The 25,061-nt window shown below is 38.1% G+C and overlaps 1 protein-coding gene across 14 annotated transcripts in view; it reads left to right on the forward strand.

The window, feature by feature from the left end:
* Nucleotides 1-25,061, forward strand: part of ROBO2 (roundabout guidance receptor 2) — a 1,020,426-nt gene that overhangs the window by 960,219 nt on the left and 35,146 nt on the right. For 7 of the 14 annotated variants that reach the window (XM_085589808.1, XM_085589815.1, XM_085589834.1 and 4 more), the window contains 6 exons: nt 6,073-6,115; nt 7,684-7,811; nt 12,033-12,314; nt 12,693-12,818; nt 17,168-17,324; nt 23,279-23,539. In XM_085589808.1, coding sequence (XP_085445934.1) covers nt 6,073-6,115; nt 7,684-7,811; nt 12,033-12,314; nt 12,693-12,818; nt 17,168-17,324; nt 23,279-23,539 — 997 coding nt within the window. The remainder of the gene's footprint in view (nt 1-6,072; nt 6,116-7,683; nt 7,812-12,032; nt 12,315-12,692; nt 12,819-17,167; nt 17,325-23,278; nt 23,540-25,061) is intronic. The other 7 variants (XM_085589857.1, XM_021532366.3, XM_085589864.1 and 4 more) reach the window with 1 other exon arrangement.

Below are 25,061 nucleotides of genomic sequence, written 5' to 3' on the forward strand. Positions count from 1 at the left end.
AAATAATTGTACTTCAGTGTTACAGTGTTAAAGGCTGATAAATCTCGGTGTTTTCCAGCAGAAGATTTTTGGTATAGTTTGGCCCCTCAGTTGCCTTTACTAGAGCTGTTTCCTCATCCTTAGTATCTGCTTTCTCACTCTTGCTTGCCTTCAGCCACAGCTTGTGTTCAGCTTTGCAGGAAAGAGCAGATGACCAAAGGTGGTGATGTGTGCCCCAGGAGCCCATGATATTCTGAGGGAGAAATGTCCTTGTGGAAAAGCTCTGAGAGCTCAGGATTGCTCCCCTAGCTTCCAGGCAGGTCTGGCCAGGTTACTGTAAGCTATGGCACAGCACATACCACCCTAAACACTTTCCTGCCTTTTCTTTGAGACACAATATGTTTTTTTTTCCAAAACTAAATACATCTTTGCATTTGGTTCCTACGACTATGGCTCTGTCAGCTGCCTTGAACTGTGGTGTATTTTTACCATTGTGTTTGTGGCATGCATTGGCACGACACAGGGTTGTGCTGGAGCCACAGGGTCTGAGCATGATTTCATGCTGCTGATCCACATGTGCTGGGCAACTGGGATATATCAGAGGTACTGCCAAAAATGTTCGGGTTTAAAAGCAGTTTTGACATCTTGTGGATGTTGTAGAACTATTCTATTTCCTGGCTTATACTAACTTTTGGAGGAATTGAGGACCTAAGTCCTCCAGTAATCGAGTCCAAAAATTTTTTTAATTTAGAAAAGTACTTTCCTTATGACAGAACATAGTGCATGTTTCTTGCCTTTAGACACAGACTTCCATGACAAACTTTGTTAATTCTCTAATATTTTAATTTGCCCTTGATAATATCATTTAGAAAGACATACATATGCTTGTGGAGGTTTGACACTCACAACTGTATGTTCCCTTCAAAGTTATGGTTTATAAGGAGTTTGGGTTTAGATACAGTCATTTAGACAGTGGTATGTAGCTTTCAGAATCTCCTCAGGCACATCTGTCAATGAATTTTTACTTAAGATGACTTTATCCTAATATACTCAGATATTGGAAGGTACACACTTTTTGTTCTGACATCTGCTTTAAATTCTTCCTTCAGAGAGTTGCAGAACATACAGATTTAACTGTGTGGTAGAGAATTGAATCTATTAGGTAGAGAATTAATAATACTAACAATTATACACTAACTTTATTTCACACTCAGAAAAAAAATCCCCTGTTATTTCTGATGTGAATATTTTTTTATTTTTCTTCATCTGTATTTGCCTGTGTGTAGAACATAGAACACTAAAAATAGTTGTTTAAAAGTCCAAATCGACACAGTTTTTAAATTACTTGTTAAAAATATTCTTTTGGGTCATTTGCAGATTATGGGTCATTCACTAGGACCACTTGTTATTTCTATTCTGTTATTAGGCTCCTGAGTTGTGCAATTTCTGCTTTGTGACTATACCACTGTAAAATGTGTGGGAGAAGAGCAAACAGCAAATGTCAGGCGGTTTGTAACAATTTGTGTCAGGGCAGAATAACTGATCGAATTAAATACTTTTAGCTTTCTGTCTTTGGGAACATTTTCATAAGCACTGATCGATGGCTCAGATGGTCACAAATAAAGTGGCATTGATAATCCCAGCTAAATCTTTTTAGCTATTTTCAGTTGAACTGGCTCCAGTAGTTACTGAGCCACAATTCTGTACATCACTGTTCTTCCAATTCCCTTTCCACCATGACTCACCAGGCCTTGATTCTCAGTTATATCAGTGCTACAAAACATAAAATTTAGCTAATATGTTTGTTAGATTTCTGTTGGTAAGTAGTAATCTGCAGCTGTACAAGGACTATCCATTTTTGTGACCGTGACATACTCTCAGCAAAACCAAATCTAGCACAAGGACACTAAAAACAACTGTCATGCCTTTTCAACCATTTCTCCTGTAATATAAAGGATGGATTGGTCTCACTTATGTGAATTTGTGTGAAAACTAAAATACTGCTGCACTGTTTGGGTGGGGTATTTTTAGGGTTTGTTTATTTGTTTGTTTGGGGGGTTTTGTTTGGTTTTTTTTAACAACTATCTTTCCTGTACTCTCAAACTTGTGCCAGTACCCACTCACCAGTGTATCCAGGTGTTTTCAAGTGTCTAGGCAATCAGTCATGCAATAAAAGTAAATATGTATTTTAACTTATGAATAGCTAAGCTTATTTAGTGACTAGTGCTCCTTGGGATTAAAGATTTTTATAAAACCCAGTAAACAGAAAACAAATTAAAAATAGAGAATCGTAGAATTTTACATATTTTATGTGCAACTCCTGAAACTGTTAAATGAGGATAAACTATATGACAGAATCATCCAAAGGTAGACAGAAGATTTGATGGAATTTTTATGTGCTGATTATCTGTTCTGAGTTAATGCTTATTAAAAGAGGATTAATCTACATTCATATTTGAGGAACAGCTTATCAGTAAAAGGAATGGACTTGGCTGGCAACATTAAAGTTTTCATTTGCAGTAGGAAAATGTGGCCTACTAGAGATAGGCATACAGAAAGCTTTCTAAAGCTTTCTAAAGATTCCTTGGCTCAGAATGTTGACTTACTATGCATTCAAATTTTTCCAGTTCTTGCAGGCGTGAAGATTAAGTTTAATCTTGTCAGATAATATTAGTAAATGGTTTTGGTACCTCCTTATATATTTAATAAAAAGCATGTGAAAAGCTCCTTAACATATGCTGGTTTTCATACAAATATATACAATATAATTTCCTGAAATATTTATGCATTTAAAATGCACTTTGGATTATATTTCTGCATTTTTGCAGTCCTTGAAGTATAGGCTGGTGGGGATTCCTTCAAAATCTCTCTATGCAGAGGTTATTTTTTCATCTTCTTTTGAAAACCAATCTCATCCCTGCAGGTCTTCAGCCTTTCTAAGAACATGTATCAGATGCAAAGACTGCTGAAAGAGCTTTTTTGCTTCCTTGGTGATAAAAAGCAAGGAAGATAGGTGGGTCAGTGATAGGGACATCCTTCCCTCCCTCCTCTTACATTGCCCCTTGAAATTGCTCTGCTGCTTTTTGAAGTGGCGACAGGATGAATAAAACCAGCTGTCTGTGTGTTTTATTTTTACAGTGACATCTACAAGCCTGCATTGCATTAAGTATGCTCCTGCTCGGGCGTTTAGACTTGTTTTGTAATTGCAGAAATCAAACTGCAGGAAAAAATGCTGACAAAATGCATGGCAGGAATGATAAACATAGTGCTTTTTTTGGCAGCCTGACCATATCTTCTGTTGTTAGCTGTCTTGTCTTTCACAACATTGATGCTAAAAGAAAGGCACCTTCTCTATCCAGCCTCAGGTAGCCCATTTATGGATGGCATCAGGAATTTGGGGTGGTTTTGTAGCATCCCAGTGACATGGCCACACTTCAAGAAGAATTTTGGCAAGCTTAGTTGATATTCCAAAGCATTTTACACCAAGCACATTAAATAAATAAAATGCTTTTGGGTTTATTTTGTCATTGAGATTTTAACCGTGCATACATTGATGTACAGGGTGAAGGGTAAACAAAAAAACCTGTTTTCCTTCCCAGCTCCATACACATCACATAAACAAGACTCAGTCTTCCCTAGGAAAAACAATATCACTGCAAGCTGAACCTTTCTTCTAAAGATGATGCATATATTGGGAGGGTGTAAGATGATTTAACACAGGAAATTAAAAAAAAAAAAAATACAGGAAACAGTTCCTACCACCAGGACACATGGAAGAAAAAGGAGGAAATTCTGTAATCCTTGTTTTTTTCTCAACAATCTCTAATTTCTTATGCCACAGCCAACCTGCAGGAATTATGGCTCTAGAAAAGAGATTTCCATGTAATGTTTGCATGATGGAATTTTCTTGGCATGCCTGGGAGTTTTTCCATACCTGCCTACACAGAAAATAAAATATGTCAGGCAAACTTTGCTGAAATCACCTGCTAGCTCCTTCATTTTAGCTTTGCTTTATAAAAGTACACAAGGATATAAATACTTTGTAGATCACAAATATTGTTGTGATTCTTTTTTTCTTTCATATGACATGCACTGTACTTGCTATACGAGTGGCAACAAAATTACCTCAAATAATTTCTGGTAGATGACAGTCTAAACAAGGGCATGAATCCAAGCAGTTTTCAGAAAATATGTTTTACTGCAATTCCCTTACATCTGTAAACTTTATTTATAAAGGTTGTTATCAAACAAGCCTTTGTTTCTTTTTTTCCTTATTTTTATCACTTTGACAAATGCAGAAAGTTGGAGAAATCAAGTATTAAATTTGGAGGAGAGGAGGAGGAAGGAAACAGCATGTAATATACTACTGACCAAGCTACTTGGAAACAAAGCCAGGCAGTACCCACATCTTTGCATAATCACATATGATATGCACAGCACTTCAGATTATTCACTTTTAAACAACGAGTGGAAGTCATTTGACAGCCTTTTAGATATCACGTAAATGAAAGCAGCATTGCCTCTAAAATTAATTACCCACAATGTTTTACCATGTCTTGTTTTTCAAAGCAGACCTTTATTTAGTACTTTCCATACTTGCATTTTGATTTTCTTTTCATTAATTGGTTTGATTACACCCTTTCAAAATTCAGCTATTAACCATTTTGATGTGACATATGACTGCAGTGATTTTCTGATATTGGTATTAGTCTGCTGTGCAGTGAAGGGTAATTAATCACCCTACTATTCTTCAGCAGAGCTTCCAGAGGGGCCAGTTTTGTCCCCTTTGCTGAATGTACACTAGGAGTTAATAAAGTAACAAGGATTCTATAAGGTATCAGAAGAGTTTTCCCCATGGCTTTATGTAATTGCTTATTTTTTTAATGAACACCGAATTTCTATTGGCTGTAGTCATTTTGTCTGATTAGAATAGTGTATAATAGAAAGCCTAATCCTGAGCTAGTGTAGTTTGGACTAAAACTCAGAAAATCTTGCAAATACTCTGGGAGCTACAATTTACTGATGGGACAAACTGTTTTACAAAGGTAAATAGTATTTCCAAATGCAAGTCTATTTTAAATTAAACTGGTCACAAACTCTTCCATTCTTACTGAAATTCAAACCCTCATCCAGTCAGAGCCCTTTAAGGCTGCAGGTGTCCAGGACATTGGTATAATTTAATAGTCTGCCTTATCTATGCCTGACAATAAATAATGGGATATTGCCACTGAGAACCAGAGTAGTCTGTTGGCCTTGATTCAAAATATTTTTTCAGTGTTTCAGAAAAGATCATCAAATGTTGTCAATTAGCATCTCACCAGTAATGTGGGTTTACATATATTGCCCTGAAATGTAATCCTGTTAATAGATAGATAAGGGAGAGGCTGTTTTTTGTCAAATACCCATGAATGGAGAGATAAAAGCAATTGTCTCCCTCTGATTATGTCCTTGGCATCCCCATGGATGGAAGACTGGAAACACTTTTTCTTCCTGGTGACACTGGCATGTATGCATTTATGTGTGGGTGCTAGTTCTTATACTGTACTTCTAATGGAAGAGGTGCAGCTGATGCTTTTTTTCATCCCTTCAGCTGTAATAGAGCTGCCACCTCTTTGTGTTTGTCCTGGGAAATGACATATTTGTGTGGTGACATTATATTACTGCATTACGACATGATGTTATTAACTCACTGGTGCAATGTCATTATGTGCTGAAGCAGAAGCATGCCAAGAAAACAATTTGATCACATGGCTCAAACTTGCAATGCAAAGTCGTGTGAAGGGGTCTTGTATGTGGTGAATTCAGGCCTTTTGCTCAGTGGCTGCTTTGCCTTGCAAGGTACAGAGCAATCAGTAACGTGCTGTCAATCAGTAATGTGCAGTGAAATCCTAAATGAACTGTAGCCCCAATGTGCTTGAGCCTCTTCTTGTCATTTCTGTACTTTATTATGGGATGATACCAAGAGACCTCTGACCTCGGACACTGAGCAGTTTGAATTGTTACTTTTAATTATTACTAATTGATTTTTCCCTGTCTTATATGTGTGTGTGTGTGTGTATGTTTGTTTGTTTTGTTTTTACAACCAAAACACAGTCACCTTCCAAAGGGGAGATGGAGGACTAATGAGCAATGGAAGGTATGTTTCTTTGTATAAAGGTCTTTCCACTGCGTTTATTCTTAAAGTAAGGGATCTGAAAAATGCTATAGGTGATGCACTCGGGTCATAGCCCATCATTGGGAAGACTGATAGCACTAGGAGGAGTTAAGTAGTTTACCACAAGGTTTAATGACCTATCTGTTGTGCACTTTGGAAGAAACAAGCCCAGATGTTTCATATCTCCCAGATGTCCTGGAAGAAATGAGTAGTAAATATCAAAAAGAATGTGTTCATTTGTTACTGGGATGTTTATTGCATTAATTAGACATTAGCAAATGAAGTTGCTGTTGTTTAAGACTCCTTATTGGCTCCCCCTAAATTGCTGTGAGTGAACAATTACACTTAATCGATCACAAAATAAATGATTCATGGATGATGAATAGGCTGTAGATTGATAGGACTGGATTCCACAACTTTGGCTACTCAATTGAAATTGATAAAAGCTGATAACGGGCCCATATATCCTCATCTATTTTCCCTTTGCCAATATGGAGATTGTAATTAGGCCCTGGTAATAACTTCCAATCTCCTGTTTAATCAATATTTTAGCAAAAAGAGATTAGGCCTAATGAGAGCGAGTAGATGTGGCAAGAATGCGGCTGGGCCGTGTTATAGCTGTTTCCATAGAAACCAATGTTTCTCTTAGGGATTGTTCCAGGCGGGGGTCTGTAATGCTCAGTGATGGGAGATGCTGCTCCAACTTCACGAGTGCTTTAATAACCCAGGGAAACTGCGGAACTACGGACGCCTGTTTGTTTTCGTGTGGGAGAAAAGGGTGTCTGCAGCAAACCATTTGTTTCCCCTGCTGGACACAAATACAAACAATCCACCTGCCTTGCTAAATTTCTGTTTATCCTGGGGTGAGAGAGACGTGGTGCCTCGTGGCCCAAGAGTGCCTTCTCTTTCACCATGATCCCTGTTTGACGCTGCTCTCAAAGTGGGAATTGCAGGGAAATTAAAGCCATGCAGTAGTGGCACACAGAGATAGCTGTGGACTTTTCATTATTCCTCCTCAAACCTGTGTGCCTCTAAACCATCCAAGAGTGCTCAAAGAAAGAGTTACCAGCCTGTAGATGACAGGCATGCATTTGGGATGCAAGGGAAGGAAGAAATAGTAGCCCAAAGTCCTGGAAATGGCTGATATGGAGCAATCAGTTTGAGTGATGGCTCCCTCGAGGTGGTAATTTATCATTCAGCCCTGGCGTAGGATCCCATGATGGTGCTGCCTAACTCCTGTTTCACACAGACAACGGAGTTCATTTGGATTCTGGCAGAGTCACCACGGATGCCAAGTCCCACTTCTACTGACAAAGTTGATTTGTATATAACCTTAATTAACTGCTCAAGGTCTTTAAATCATCAAAGGCTATACAATTGTAATTTGAAATAAATTAAAGTCTCCTAAATTGTTAGTTACCTATGGTGATAGAAGAACAGTAATATGCCCTCTTCCATTACTTATCTCACAGGTATTGTTATTTCATATATATATATATATATATATATATATTTGTGTGTATATATCTCTTTTTCTTATTCTGCTTCAGTCGACCAGGTCTGTTGAATGCCAGTGACCCCAGTTATCCTTGGCTTGCAGACTCTTGGCCTGCCACAAGTCTGCCAGTAAATAACAGCACTAGTGGACCAAATGATCTTGGGAATTTTGGCCGTGGAGGTAGGTTTCCTTTTGTTAAGTCACCCGATATCATAAAATAAGCTTCCATTAGTTAACATCTATGACGAATACTGCATAATATTTTTAACATTATAGTTCTTTCTATGTGTTTCTTTCTTTTTATATTTGATTGAAATTGACTTTAAAATGTTCCTTTTGCTTTATCTCTTTTTACTTTTTAAAAATGTAGGTCTGGTTTGTAATTTGCCCCACAGTGGTGAGACAGGGTCTGTTTATGATGTCAAGAGAAATGTATTTGTGTCTCAACCTCATTCCCTTTTTTGTGGAGATGAGCAATGTACCATGAAGGGCAGTATAGCCAGGGGTGGAGGATGTCCATAAGAGCAGAGGAGAACTCTGGAGATGCAGGAAAGATGTTCCTTCAGCAGGAGGACACCAGAATTTTGTTGCTGTCACCTTGCTCATTCTCTTCCTGCTCTCAGGGTCCTACTCTCAGTCTCAACCATAATCTGTGAAGAAAACCTCAAAAGTCTTAAGCAACTTTCTTTTTCATTGGAGGAAGGGATACATAAGAGGCAACCATTTAGATCTTTTAGGGGTTTGTTTACATTTTACTTGAGAGACACTTTTGGAGGTGTGAGGTAAAGATATATTGTTGCAATGAGGAAGGAATTTTTAGAGGAGTTATTTAATTAAAATATTTAACTCAAATGGGAATTTTAAGATGTAGGATTGAAATTTTTCGAAGTCATAGTAATATTCACAGTAATATCTCTCTGTTATTTCCTTGGTTTCTGTGAGAACACAGCTAATTCTGCATGCTGGTCAGAATTTGCTTCTGAAGACTATCTATCATACTGGATATACATTCCCATGAAAAGCCCCTTGCCTGTGGTTTCACTACTTTGACTTAAAATTACAACAAAACACACTAGATTTATATTTTGTATAAAAACATTATAAAGTTCTTGTCAAAAATATTTAAAAGTAAGCAAAACTTTGGATAATATTTACAAGGCAATTGAATTTCTGCCAGCTTCTTTGTTGTGAATATCTTGAAAATAAAACACTTCAGTTCTTTTCCATCTTTTCTTAAATCCATGTAATACAGAAAAATTACCATTTTCTTTTAGCATTTGGCTCTATACAACTGAAATTGGAAGCATTTTTTAAAAATTTTTTGGCCTCAGTGTGCTTGAGGCATAGGTCCAAATTCATGCAAGAGATACAAATTGCATTTTAAAATCCTGTAGCTTAATTCCACCTATGATCTTTACAGTTGAGCTGAAACTTTTATTCTGGGTGGTTTGGGATCACTTATCCCTATCTGTTTCAGCAACTGAGATTAGATGTTTCTGCATTAAAGACTGATTGGAGGTATTTTAACATGCAGAGATGGAATATTAACTATTAAGATGGAGTTTGGGCCTCTTTTACTGGTTAAAAAGTCTGTGATAACGTAAAAGTTCTGTAAAAATTTTAAAAGAATAGGGTGATATCATTAATCCTGGAAACTCAGAAGCTGATGCCAGCAGTCCTAAAATTTCCCTTAAGAGTGAGATCCACTGTCCTAGATAGACTTTTGAGAGAAAGGCTGTGAGTAGGAAGCACAGGTGAGACTTGGAGTCATGTAAGGCCACAAAATGGTATTGCATCTCCAAGACAGCAAGAAAGAGCTTCCCTGCACAAGTATTTCAGCACTATTTCATTCATCTCAAGAGTTACAACCAAAAGTTGGATTCTGGAGAGTTTTGAGGGAAGCTTCCAATGGGAAGTGTGTCTTCATCTTTGGTCTGAAATGTACAGTGTGGTGTTTTTGCTATGACAGTTTGCTGGGAAAATCACACTTGACACTTACTCAGTGGCTATGGAACTTTAAAATCTCTACTTAATAACTCTTTGAGTGCTTAAATGTACACATGTCACTGAGGTCAAAAAAGTAATTCCTGCTTGCACTGAAAATTCCCAGAATGTCTGGAGAACCTCAGCTTATCAGTAAGAATGACTGAAAGTCCTTGGCTGGTGTGCAGCTATGCAACTTCCCTTTCAAGTGTGTACACATGAATAGTTCTCCATTTTAAGATGACTGTATAGAGATGCTACCTCTTTAGTTGCCAGAAATATGCACTAAAAGACAGATGTAGGTCTGAGTACTTCAGAGATGAGCATTTTGCTAGTTTTTACTTCCTTCAGTCTTCAAATCCAACAGAAGCTGGATTTACTTCACTTTATACATCAACAACAGAATTTATTTACTAAACTTCAAGCCATTATACTTTGACAGAACCAATTGTGGAAAGAAGAAATGTTCATATTGTGGATGAAATGCAAGAAAGATAGGACTGCACTTGTCTCTCACATCTCATGCTGCATTTGCACATAAATGCATTTTTGTTTGTATACTGCCACTAGAAAGCACATTGTATAGGTGCAGATAGTAACAGCATGATTTTAAAATATGGGCTATAGTTTGCATTAATTGGATTTTTTTTGCACCTGCAATTTATCTGCAGATATAAGTTAATACGATTAAGATCTTTTACATACTTGATTGCACCCATTTCTCTGCTGTATGCAAAACCAGATCATTTGGTTTAGACCCAAATTTGATCTCTTTCTGCTGTGTCTCTGCTGAGCATTTGCTATTATCATATTTATTGTTAATATTATATAAATATATATAATGTTAATATGTTATATATATAATTATTAATTATAATTATATAATTTTATATTATAATTATAATTATAATATTAATTTATTATATATATATATATATATATATATATATGCCCTGAGACAAAAAATGCTATTAGGGTTAAAATGTTAAAATGTTAAAATGTTCCCTGTAGCACACCTGAATGCAAAAGAAAATAGTTCTGTGATCTAAATGTTCATCCCAGGAAAAGAAAATACTAAACCCAAAAAAAACCAGCTAAAGCAAACAAAAAATACCAAATCACTGTAAGGAGACCATGGTGTCACATCTCATTGCTGGATAAGTCTTTGAGACAGTGAGAACAAATGTATTCCCTGAGGTTGCACAAAACCCATATCTGAGTTTGGAACTGAGCTTAAACCTTTCACTATGTGCAAGAATCTTCTTTTCTTTCTGGGGCTTAAGGTACACAAAAATGGCTGTGATCCCTAGAATAGTATCTGAACATCCTCACTATAGGAGTATGCATTATCTCAAGTATGATATAACAGTTGGAACCTGTATCTGCCATCTGGCTGTAGAAAGAAAATGGCATATAAATGAAGGATTTTTTTAAAAGAAGTACATTCTGGAATTGATTCAACTTTTCAGAGTCTAAATAAATTGTAAAAATAGTACCATTTGAGATATTGACCTCTGAGAGAGCAGTAGGGAGGGTTATCTGCTAAGCTGTGGTTCTCCTTGGGACATCATGCCAGTCTTCATTAGATTCTTCACACTTTACAGTCTCAGTTTCTAGATCTAGTATTCCACCAGGAAAGGTCACTTCAGTGTTTAGTAAGGAGAGAGACTGCCAATGAAACTGATTAAAGATACAAATTGCAGTGTGGGATAGGATTCAAAATATTGAGAAAACTCTGCAGATATTTTGTTAAATATGCTCTAATGGCTTTCAGGTAAATTTACTGGAGATTTTGAACAAGTTGTTCTTTATTATCAACATTGCTTCACCATTTTGAGGGACTGATCACCTAAATCCCTTCAGAATATCAGATTTTCTTTCATGTATAAGAAATAACTTGTTTTTGTCAGGTTTTTCTTTTGTTGAAAAGAAGAAATGTACTGGCTAATGTCAAAAGGAAAATGAGATAACCTGATGCAAAAAGTTTCAAGGAAATCAAGGTGATTTCCTTAAAAAATTACTTTGAGAGGTTTTCTACCTATTTTCTGGGCAAGTTCCCTTGATTTGTAAATTATCTCCTTTCATAATTTCCCCGAAGCCCAGACAGTTTCATTGGTTCTGCCATAGAGTGAACAACTGAAAACATTCTTCAGTAGAGAAATATTCCAAACTTCACTTTCACAGTTGAAGGTATGGGAAAAAAAAGAGATGGTTTTAGGCAGTGAGACGTGAAGGACAAGTGGTAGGCCTGTCACAGCTGCTGATAGCTTGGCGATGGTTGTACATCATCTTCCCTTCGCTGGCTCATGGACCTGTCTCAGCCAAAATGCAAACGTGCAAAATGACACGTTTATTTCTCAGCTTAAACCTTGGTACTTCCAGGCTTGCTGTGCATCAGTGATTTGTTTCGTTCCACAGATGTGCTGCCACCAGTGCCAGGGCAAGGAGATAAAACCGCTACCATGCTTTCTGACGGAGCCATTTACAGCAGCATCGACTTCACCACCAAAACCAGTTACAACAGCTCCAGTCAAATAACGCAGGCTACACCATATGCCACCACCCAAATCCTGCATTCCAACAGCATCCACGAGCTGGCTGTCGATTTACCAGATCCGCAGTGGAAAAGCTCAATTCAGCAAAAAAATGACCTCATGGGATTTGGTTACTCTCTCCCAGACCAAGGCAAAGGCAACAATGGTAATTACAGCTCTTATTTTCCAGAGCCCTTGGCTTTGTGTTCTGTGTCATCTGTGCATGAATTAGAAAATTCTTTTTAGCTCTGTGAGACACTGTTCATGTTGACCTGAACTAATGCTTGCACACCTTGCATGTGTGCTGAACCTCACCTGATCACAAAATACATTGCACTGTGCTTTTAATGCTCTTTGTCCTGTACTAGTCACCAAGCCATCTGTCTTCCATTAGGCTAGGGTAGGTGTACCTTTAAAAATAACCAAGTTAAAACCTGCCACCCCACCCCATCTGCCTCTGACTTGCTAACTGCATGTGTCGCATGTGCTTGTGCTGTCAACTAATCCCACGATGCCACTGTGACCTCTGCCGTTTAACCCTTAGCCTTGCTTTACATCCCTGACTACCGGGTGGCTGAGGGACTGGCTAATAGATTGCCACACAACCAGTCACAGGATTTCAGCACCACCAGCTCCCACAACAGCTCCGAAAGGAGTGGCAGCCTCTCAGGTTGGTTCCATCGCCGTGCGTAGGGGAGCGAGGGACGGAGGGGTGTTGGCGAGCGGCTCGCCAGGGAGGCAGAAGATCCCCCAGGCACCAGTTGAGGATAGCCATGAGAGTTCCTGCCCATCAGCCAACAATGCCACATGGGACTCTACTGAAACAAAAAAGCCTTTTGCAGAACCTACTTGGAGATAACTGGAGAGTGCTTCCATGTGGCGCTTTGTCGGCGCAGCTGCCAGCCTCGCCTTGTCACATCCTTTCCCTGTCACAATCTGCGGAGCAAATTTATTTCTGCATCCATCCTCAGTTTATAGGTCTCCCCACACTGAACTTCATGAGGAGATTATTATTTTTGTTGAGTTGTTAACAGATATCCCACTCCCACAAGCTGTTTCTAAATGCTGTTCCTCAGTGAAGCAGGTTGGAAATAGTTGTAGGGCCCTGAAAGGTGACTGGGGTTTCAACAAATTGTGCCAAGTTTACATACAAACAGGATGTAAATTTTATGTGTGTGCTGCATGTTCTATTGGAAATATGATGCATTTTCATCAGATGAAAATGATCATAGTACATGTGGTTGTGTATTATATCTGAGCACACCTTTTTTCTTGATTTCTTTAATTTTGCTTACTTGTTGCTTATGTTATGTACAGTTGTCCTTTTTTTTTTTTTTGTCAAGACAAAAACTGAAAAGGCAACAGTTAAGATGAAAATCTGTGATTTCACCTAGCTGAAATATGGGAGCACTGAAAGAATTTACTTTTGAAATTCAGTATATATCCACAGCCTTTTGAATTTCCACTTTAAGCTGGATCAGTCCTCCCAGTAACAGGCCAAACCTAGAAATGGCTTCTTTATGTCAATTTAAATGACTATTCAAACTGAATCTTGAGATAAGACGCTTATTATCATTGGCTCATGATTCAGATAGCCAAATGTGTTTGCAAGTCTTGCCTTCTCCAGGCATTAGCTGATTTGTCTGAGACCAAAAAATAGGCTTATGGCATTGTCAGAGAGGTATCTGGAAGCTGAAATACCTCAATAAAGTTTCTTGTTCCTTGCATGTGAGATATATTGACAAGTAGCTTAGGAAATCATCTTGCTCCTCAGGCTGCATGAAAATGCAGAAATTGATGTGCTGGGGTACATATATGTCAGGTATCAGAGGGCAATATCACACTTTAGATATGTTGACAGCTAAGGCTGCCTAAGAGTTTTCTCAGAAAATAGGAAGTGTCACTGGAAAATACCCTTTGATCAAAGGCTGGACTTTTATCAAATATTTCAAATGCAACATGATTCTGTGTAGTGTTTCTCAGAAGTGAATTTGCTGATGACACTGGGAAACTTTATAATCAGTCATATGGCCAGGGCAGTCTTCTTGTGACCAAGGCAGCTCACAACTGGATGCCCCAGTGCTCAGATGAGTGCCAGATTGTTGGACTGCAGAGTCAGTATTTTGCTCTCCCTTGCCCACTAATTATGCCTTTGATATAGGATAATTATGTCTGTAATACTCAAGAAACTGGGGAGACCTTCAAATAGTCTGATAATTAGAGCATCACTGGAGTCAGAGACCAGCTTTGATTACGTAGTCCCCACCAGGGTGAGCAGGGATTTCTTCTCTCATTTCCTTGGTTAGTACTTTAAGTAGTACTTATTATTCTGACTAAGTTTCTATCTCAGTACTTATTATTCTGACTAAGTTTCTATCTCTCTTACATGAATATCACGAGAATTCCTGTCCCACTGTGGAATGGAAAACAGCTAAAACCTCAACTGTTTTATGAGGCAGGGAAATTTTATAGCTATAGTTTGCACAGATGATGTCTGTACTAGGATAAGTAGCCCAACTGGCAAATTCTTTCTCCCGATTCACCTAGAGATTTAAACAATATAATTGAATTTCAGTGTGAGGAGACATTGAAGCATCAGGCATTGTTGCTATGGGAAAATAAGGCTTTGGTGCATCAGTTTTCAAACACAAATCAGGCTTTATATGTTCGGTGTCTGTCCCACCAGTCTGACAGTGGAGTTTAGCCTATGGGGGCAGAAGAGAAATCTCCTGCCCAACTGTACAGTGTAGGCTGCTTTCCCCTACCAGCAATGACCTTGGAGTTCCCTTCCTCCATTTCTTCATCTAAACAAGTCCCTTGTCTCTCTGCTTCACTCCTAATATCTCCATTATCTCTAATTTCTCTCCTTGAAACTCCCAAAATCCAAGTGGCTCACTCCCATATTATCACTCCACATGTCAACCTACATTTTACCAGTCTCCTAAGATCATCAAGATGATACACTTCCAAAATCTTCCTCTCCACCTCAACTTAATCTCTAAGCTGAAGTTGTTTTCATTTCCTTTCTCTGTGTGTTCCTAGTTTAATTCCTCCTGTAACATAAAAACCATTCATGTGCTTTTCTCCTAAGGCAGACCCACTTGCCTTAGTTCTTGTTGGCTTCTACTCCTGATGATTTTTAAAATATTTCTCCATGTCCCACAAATTAAAACTAATCTACTTCCTTTGCACTGTTCAGTGACCCTATTTCTAATTCCCCATTTTCTGCCCTACCTGTGCTTTGAAAGCTTCACTTTCCCTCCAGAAGGTACATATATTTGTTCCTCTGTCTCCACTGTCATGGGGTTTATTTTCACCAGTCAAAATGTTCTTTCCCTTTTCAAGAAAGCTGCCCACTCTGCCAGGCTACAAATAGAAGGAAGAGCCTGTTTTCCATCCTAATAGAAGTAACATCCACTCAGTTCATACATAATGAATCACAGGATCTTGGCTGGACTTACTATAAATACTCCAAAAAAAGGAAGGAAGAGCTTTGGTCTGGAATTGAGTACTGGAAAGCAAAGTCTCACTTGCAATGTGCTGCCAGCCAGGTCAATTAGAAATATTGCTGGGCTTGTTGCCTGTCTCTAGCAGATACAACAGGAGGTGAAAAGAGAAGTCGTGGCTGCTTCTGAGTCACAGAACCACCTTTTTCTTCCCTCTCTATTTGTTCCTGTTTTCATCCTGCTGATGTTTGGAGGTAACAGAAGAAAGCCACTGTTTCACAGATGAAAAGTCTCATGACAGGGGCTTGTCTCTATTGCTGGAATTTCACCTCCTTCTGTGTTTCTCTGTGCCTAAAGTTGGAACCATGGCACAGAGGATGGTGCCTGCCAGTGCACATCATGCCACCCTCCCTGACCAGTCAGTTGTGGCTTTCTTGATTCATTGATTCATTTTCACATGAAAATTCTCACTTTTTTTTGGCTGATCATTATAAATCATCAGGGGACATAAGTAGGTGAGATGGATTAGAGTGCTTTCTGCAACAGGCCAGGGATGAGTGAGAGCAGCTGGGTACCCCACTGAAAAGGCATCTGACAAACCATTCCTCTACCCAACAAAGAGTTTGAAAGCCACAACAGAGCTCCAAAAAATAGATGAGTCCCCAGGCAGACAAAAGATTCAAAATGTTGAGCCATTCTTCCTCTTAATGAATTCCTGACAAGCAAAAGAAGTCAGGGAAAATAAAAGAAGCAAACCAAGTGGGATGAGAGCTTTCTCTGTAAGATCACTCTCCTATGAATGGAAGTGCTTCAGCTGGAGAAGTGAATCCAAGGACAGTAAGAGAAGAGCAGAGGGTTTAACCAAAATGCATTGCTCACTTCATTTCTACCTCATCCATTAGAGCTGTGTATCAGAATAGAACCTCTTCTCCATAGTGCACCAAGATATTTGAATCTGTTGAAACAGTCAGTCCTAACACATTGCACGTGACTTCCTGCTCTTTTAAGAAAAACATAAATTAGGAAATTCCTATCAACAAAACCCTCTTTCTTTTGTTTTGACAATTTACTCTTGTCTTGAAAGTCCTGACTCCAATGACATTTTTGGATGGTGTTCTTAACCTCTGTGTTTTCCACAGAAAGTGATTATGCAAAACTGCAATATAATCACAGTGGATTCTGACATTTGAAATAATTTGCTATGTTTTATTATAATTTTATGTAAGAGTGAATCCAAGAAGTTATAAAGTGCACCTGAATAAATCAGGGAATATATTTCTTATGCAGGTAAACCTGTCTTTCCTTGTTTCTGCACTACTGTGGTGCAAATGTACAGAGGTATAAAAATAAGTGATTTTCAGTAAATATTCAGAATATTCTCCATTCCATTCTATTATTACCTATAACTTTGTGACAGCATTAGCACGTTGATGTTGATTCTGCTGAGGTATAAATACATCTTTTTTGGGGCATGTGCTCTGGAATCAGAATTCTGACAAAGAAACATAAATAGCTGGCCTCTATTCCCACATTATAGCTCTAACATTTTATTTTTCTTTTTTTGGATTTGCAGGTGGAAAAGGAGGGAAAAAGAAGAAAAACAAAAATACTGCCAAGCCCCAGAAAAATAATGGTTCAACCTGGGCCAGTGTTCCCCTCCCACCCCCTCCTGTGCAGCCACTTCCAGGCACAGAGCTGGAGCACTATGGGGTGGATCAGCAAGAAGCAGGGTAATTTTTTTTTTTCATTTTCTGTTGAAGAAAAATCTGTGATTTGCAGAAATGAGTCCTTTTCTATTTTTTTTTTTTTAATTTTGCTAAGTGACAATGTTATTCTGTTTTGTTTAAAAAAAAATAAAGAGAGAGCAACTTATCCTGTAGACTTATTCAAGGCTGTGAAGGAGGAATGTTTGAATAGCTTCTCTGGATAGTGACTGAAGATGGAAACATAAGTGACCTTGCTTCATCATCATGTAGGGCATCAGTGATTTCTCATGCTGAGAACTATCTCACTTCACAGGTAGCTTAATTGAATTCTGGGATGGCATGGAGCTGATGGGACTCAGAGTGAGTAAGGATGACATAATCTGGCTCTGTGTATTTTTTTTACTGCTTTGATGTTTAAAAATATTAGAGCAAACAGAACAAAAAAAAAAACCACCAAATTGGATTAATTTTTGAAGATCAAACAATGGATAATAATCTCATCGGCTTTTAGAAGAAATTTCACATTTGAGGAAGGCATGCTAATTATAGGCTTTTTTTGTTATTATTCAAAAAACTTTCAAGTTTCTGGGACCTTCTACATATTTTTGCATAGCTCAGACTTGTTCTCAAGGACACAAAATCACACAAGAAGTGCTAAATGAGAGGAAAGAGACATTTCCTATGCAGACAACAATTACAAAATGCTTTTTATAAAGTGTAATTATGTGATATATCAGGTTTTAAAGCTCTGGAGGTAAATCAGAGTATATAAAAACATAGTTTACTGTGGGTAGCTCTGTTGGAGTCTTTGAGAATATTTTTTCTGTCAGGGACAAATTTCTGTCTGTTTCAATGCATGGATTAATCAATATTTCCTAAGGATGAAACATTTTTAAGAATACATTGTAATAGCTTTACTGAATAAAAATATTTCAAACATTATCTCAGTTGTAAGTGGGAATTGATCATTACTACTTTCATAATTAAAGTTAGAAAAATTCCATATTGTTTCAGTTTATACCAACTCCTTTGACTCTTATAATGAGCAATAAATGACTGTCTTAGTCAGTGAAGTTCTTAAAATTAAGGCCCATTCAGGCGTTATTAGTTAAAATTTCAAAATAATGGAAAATTAATAACCTTACTGATTGTGAGTGTTGTTTAAATCTCAAGACAAAAAGTTCATTTAATCATTGTCTTCTGTATTCTGTTATAAGAGGCTAAAATAAATTTAAAATTGTTTCACCATATAATAATTTTGTCTTTATCAGTTTATATCCCTAAAACACGTGTGCAGCCATTTCACTAAAACAATTATGCAATAGAAGGCAAACCACTTGGATTTTCTTCAGAACAATGAAATAGAATTAAAGGTAAATGGAAATACCTTGTAGAGAAATCCCTTGTGACACAGGGTTTGACTCCTCAGTTGCATAAAGCATCTGTAATTTAGCTGGAAAGGAATAATGTTGGTCACCAAATCAACACTGGTTATTTAAAGAGAAGGTAATGACCAGCCTCTAGGTTCACAACCGTTCAGACTTAGTTTTTCCTCTGATTGTGTTTTGAATTACTCTTCTCTGGTTTTTGTAATGTCTCATTAGCAGTGGTGGTAACAAGACCTTGTAACGTGTATTTTACCAAACACAGAAAAAATTTGAAAGTTGGACTTAGAGTCTCCATCTGGAGCTACAGTCCACCTTTGATGAAGACTGAATCTGCAATGCCCATGCTTTCTGAGGATGTTTCCAATACTAATAGTCCTTCTGTATTTAGGGGGTGGTCTTGTTTCTGCAGTTTTCAACATGCTAAAAGGGAAAGAATCATAGACTGCATCCCTTATGTTGCCTTGGACATACTGGGTTAAAAAAAGTCACGTTTCTTAACTCATGTTCTTCTTGGTTTGTTTTGATTTACTCCATCTATGACAAATTCAAAGTGGTTTAATTCTAGAATTAGTGACATGGAGATGTAATTATATTGTGAATTACAATGGAAAAGTGACCTTCCAGGCAGAAAAACTTAACCGTTTAATGAAATTCTCACAATATGATACAAAATATCTGTGTTTAGAGCAATAAAACAAGGAGGGTGGCATCAAAATAGAGACTTGTTTTTCTTTGTGTCTTCCTATAACAATTAAATTTAAATGTGAGTTTCATTGGAACGATTAACACAAAAAAACTCAAAAATGTTGACACCTAGTTTTCTTACTAGAGATTAGCAATAATCATCTTATAAGCACTAGTGGACTGCTAAGTTGCAAAAGATAATCCATAATAACAAGTGATATAAAAAACCCCACACCTAACTTAACCTTACACAGAAAAATTAGACTCAGTCTTCTGTACCATCTTCTTCCCAAAGGCACTAGGGTTGGCATATGCCTCCATTTTTCCATAAACTGCAGAAGGAAAAGTGAATATCTTACTCCAACTAGCCCTGTTATATAATGTTGTAGCTTTGGGGATATCTTAGATTCCTGTTTAAACTCAGCAAAGAGCCTATTTGTGCCAATTAAGTTTCTCTTTTCCTATAGTAGCTCCCAAACTGACATGCTCCCTGTCCCACCCTTTTCAGAGAAGACGGTGTTGCTTGATTTTATGTAAACTTGACAGTAAAGAAATGCTCATTTCTTACTCATTATCTTTTACTTTGATTTCTCACCAGTAATATGCATGATCTTGAGCCAACCCAGTAAAGGCAGTCAGCATATTATTTGGTTATTTCTGTTTCTTGATATTGACTACACCTCAAAATGGAATATTAGCTGCTGAATGTCAATATATTTGATACCTATTGTCTATCTTTAGGAAAAGTTATGGAAATAGTACCTTTTACTTCAAAAAATTCTTTCTGGTGAGTTCCAGGGAGGGAAGCGTCATTTGTTGCAACAATATGTGTAACGAAACACAGTTTTTACAGAATGTGCCCTGTAGTTATCACCTTTATTTTATATTTTGAAGGAAAAAAGTCTATTAACATAATGAATTGGGCTTTTTAATAGTAAAAGATTACTGTGGAATAGAAGTGCTAACAATACAGCAAAACATATTAGAAAAATAGAGGCTTATGTTAACCAGAACTTATTAGGGTCTTAATTATAATGAAATTACAATCAGAGATTGCTAATGAAGCTAAGGCACTTAGATTTCAATAAGTGTACTTGAAAAAAGCAGTATTTTCACCATGCTGGATTTACTCAAAAAACGAAAAAGAACACAGATGTGGCCAATAATCACTATGGTGATACCAGATGTTTCTATATCTGTATTACTTTTGTACCGTGTAGTTACTATGTACTCTGTTAGGTTTACTTTTTCCTTTTTTATTATTTTCTTTGTTGGTTTTGTTTTTTTGGGGTTTTTGTTTTATTTTGTTTTTCTCTAAAATTAAGGTTAGGACTTGTGGCTTTTCAGACACCTTATATTAAAAAGACAAAGGTTCTTGTACCTGAAATCTTGAATCTCCATGTCCTGAACTTCAGGGTTGGGCTTCTTTCCATTTCAAACAAAATTTGGGTAAAGGTACAGTACCTGTGCAGAATCTTTTCACTGAGAAACCTTTTTACTAAAAAACCTTTTTGCTACCAAGCTGAACATTTGGGGATTTGAAGGGAGCAGGGTCAGAAGGCAAGCACATCCAAAGCTCATTTATTCATCATTGCAAAGTCACCTGGGAGTGCCTTTTTCCCCTGTCCCTTTTAAAGAAGAAGGCATTATAGCAAAGCATGGGGTTGATAGAGCAAAAGGAAGCAAGAGAATTGTTGCACTGCAGTTTTCACAGCATGATTTAGGATGGTCCCTTCTGCCTTGGTTGCAAATGTCCTGAGTAAACATTGTTTGGAAAGACAAATTACAGCTGGTCGTATCTTAATTGTTTGCTGAGGATGAATATGTAACATTTTCTTAAATCTCTGTGTTATGAAAATGGTAATGATCAATCACTCAACCTCTCCTAGAGGCCAGATGTTAAGAAGCAGCCTTTATATTCACTTCTGTGCTTGTATGTGTTTGTATATCTATTTATGGTTATATCTACATATATGGAGATTTAAATTTATGCACGTGTGAATTACCATGGACTTTTGGATGAGTAGGTCAGGTTGTTTTAGCTGTCTTGAATCCGTGTGTTTAAATACAGACTACAGACTTCTGAATAAGGAAAAAGTAGTTTAATTAATTTAAGAAGTCTTTGGGTTTTGCTGAAAATAAATGTTCTGTTCGTAATACAGGTTTTGCAACTTTTCCATCTCAGTGTTCCCAGCCTTTTTATAACCTAGTTTCACCCTTGGGAAAATTGACAGTAATTCATTTTTCTTTGGGAAATTGGTAAATCCTTCCTTCCAAATCAGAAGCTTTAAAGGAGTAGTTTTAAGCCAGTTTGAGAAATTAACTGTATCATGCAATGCACTGCCTGCCTGCATTGCAGAAAAAAAAAAGACCTTGTCAGCAGTCCTTGAAGGTGGAAAGAAGATAAAGTGACTTAGATGATGCTTGGAAAATGGCCTTTAAGAGTGTGTGATGATTTGACAGTGAAGGAGCTGTGAGAGCTTGTGGTTCCCTGGTTGTTTTTTGAAGAAAAAAAAAAATAAAGGCAACTGCGTATCCCAAGTTATTTTGGAATACACTAGGAGTTAAGAAGAAATGTGTGCTGATGCTCAAGGGACTGTTGCCTGACTGGATGTTTTGAAGAGGGAAAAAGTAGACAGTTGAGATTTGAGTGATGTGATTGTCAGCAAAGCTGGGTACAACTGAAGTTGTGTTCAGATTAGGGAATTACTCTGGGGAGATAATGCACAGGGAATGACCACAGTCACTAAAGCCTATCCACCTGGAAAGATGCCAGAGTCTCTAAGAGACAGCATCCCAGGATGATAGTATAAAACAACACTGAATTGAAAGATCCTCTGATGAGTGCAGAGACTGAAAAGAATTGACTTGCTGGCAAAACTTGTGTAAGAAGTGGTAATAAAAGATAAAGCTTTTGTTTCTAACCCTGATCACATATAGCACCACCCCTTACACCTCTGGTATAAGGCAACAAAAACCACAAACTCCTACCAGGACACCCTTTATGTCTGAAGAAAGAAGAATTTGCTATTCAAGAATACTCCTGGTGGTTGATATTTCCATTTGCTTTGGGCAGGTGTATTGAAAGTGTTCAGAAATGTAGCACAGTCTAGGTAAGTCCCAGTACAGATTGGCTAGGAGGTGGGGTGCTGGCAGAGCTGTCAACATGTGTGCTAATGTACCTTATCAGCTGGTGCTGTGACACAGCATCTGCTCGGGGTCAGTGCTGCTGTGACTTGGATGTATTGCACATCATAGGAGATACCTGTGTGCAGAGTGGGAAGACCAGAATTTATGAGGAAAGTGTAGCTTTTTATTTATGCTCCAAACCAGAAACAAATGGTAAATGTATAGACAGGTAAAGGGGAGGGTGGAAGTAAATGGATAATGCTCTTGGGTTCATGATGTGACTCTTGGAGATGGCGCTGTGCAGGGCCAGGAGTTGGACTTGGTGATCTTTGTGGGTCACTTTCAACTCATCTTTTTCTGGGATTCTGTGAAATAAGTGCAACTGCATAAAGCCTGCTCTACCTTTTAAGAATGCTGCTATTTTCATGTCCAGGTCAATATTCATTCTCCTACGTTAATGATCCTGGAAGTGAGTTAGTTCATTTTTATTGTTGATTGTGGTGTAATATTATCTAATCACCATTAATGAATATGATAATGGGTCAGCAATTTTTCTGTTGCATATCTTGCTCAAGTTGCTTAGCAGTTGTGGGAAAATTAAACTGACTCAGTAAGGACAATCTAAGCAAATATGACCCTATTTTCATCAAATTTTAGAACACACACTGTGTGCAAAGTTTCCAATTGTAGCAGGATTCTTGCATACCCTCTACACCCTCTATTGTGCAGCAGAGATGAGTTTTGATACACACTAAGTTTATTTGGTTCTTATTTTAGATATGACAGTGATGGTTGGTGTCCACCTTTGCCAGTTCAGACCTACCTACATCAGGGCATGGAAGATGAGCTTGAAGAAGATGATGATCGTGTCCCCACACCTCCTGTCCGAGGAGTAGCTTCATCTCCTGCCATCTCCTTTGGGCAACAGTCGACTGCAACTCTCACGCCTTCCCCACGAGAGGAGATGCAGCCAATGCTTCAAGCTCACCTTGATGAGTTAACAAGGGCTTACCAGTTTGATATAGCAAAGCAGACATGGTAAATGTCATGGTTGAAGGGGTCACCTGTGATCAGGGAAATGAAATAATAATATTATTATTAATAATAGCAACAATACTAAATTCCTTTTTGACATAAATAATGACCGTGTTCAACAGCATTTCAATTGTGTTTCCAAAGAAGTAAAATAGAGGAAGGAATAGCAAAACTCTACCCACAGCTGGAATACCTTACATATCTGTATGTGCTTTCCAAATCACATTTTTTTTAATATGCTAAATTTTGTCTAAAAACATGTAAAAACAATATTCCTCCTACATTTTGCTAAGTAGTTAACACCCACCTCCTGACAGCTTTTGTACAGTTGAGAGTACTCTCTTCTCAGGCTAGGAGAAGACAGGAATTTTTTAGGATTTTCAAAAATAATAAGGTTGTAAATTCCTGATTAAAATTAATTATAGTTTCTTGAAATAGAAATATGGCAGCTTTTACACTGTGTAGCATGAGAATGAATTATTTGCATCTCTGTATTTTGAACTACCATGAGAATTTCTGATTCATATGAAAAACCCAGAAACAGCAGAAAGCAAGTTGTTAGCATTTATAGGATGGATCTAGTGTTTCTCAGAGTGCTTTATGCCTGTTTAAAGGAAAAGCAAGCAAATACCACAGTAACATTTCCCCTGCAAAACAAACAGAAGCAATCTCTTCAGGGACTGAAAAAGAACTTGTCAACTGCACCAGGCTGGGGACATGGTGAAGGTCAGCTGCTTCCTGGATGTTCCCTGAGCAGCAGTTGTCCTTTTACAACTCTTCCACCCAGACAAAGCCCGCGACTCTCGGCGGAGCGGAGCAGAGCTGGTTACTGAATGGCACGCTGCCAGCAGAGGAGCAGCCTTTCTTCCCTGCTCAATAAAGCCACCAAGTTATTCAGCCTGAGCTCCCAGAAATACATCAGGCAGGTAGGCAGGCGGTGCCAAACCCAAGCCAGCTGTTTTCCCTGGGCACCGTGGAAGCCTCGGGGCTTGTCTGCAATCTGCACTCCATCAACAGGGTACCTCGGCCCCGCCGCAGCGCCAGGCACCGACCCCAGCCTGCCTGTGGGACAGACCCAAATCCCAGGCAGCAGCTAGACCTGGCCTGTTGAAGGTGCTGGCTTCTGAGCCAGCACACAGATGCACGCCCTGCCAGCACAGGCAGTGGCTGCTGCCTTGTGCAGCTGGTACCCTTCCTACGCCCTCCAAAGCTCCAAACCAGCGCAGGCACGGATAATGGAGCAGCACGCTGCACCAAAGCCTCGTGCAGCTGGCAGGAAAGCTCTTGCTCCCTTTTTGGGGAAATGAAAATTGATTGGGAAGTTTCATAATGTGCTTAGGATTATACAGATTTTAATGTCGCTCTTTTGCAAAGTCACAGTAATTGAGCCTGAAACTCCAAAAAAAAAATAACAAGGACATAACCTTTTTTCCATACCTTTCGGGCATTGGGCTAAGTGCTGAGGGTTTACATACAAATGATTTGTATTACATTTTAATGTAATTACATTTCAATGGAATTTTAA

The sequence above is a fragment of the Lonchura striata genome, chromosome 1, assembly GCF_050655825.1.
Source record: "Lonchura striata isolate lonStrDom1 chromosome 1, ASM5065582v1, whole genome shotgun sequence".
NCBI classification, from domain to species: Eukaryota; Metazoa; Chordata; class Aves; order Passeriformes; family Estrildidae; genus Lonchura; species Lonchura striata.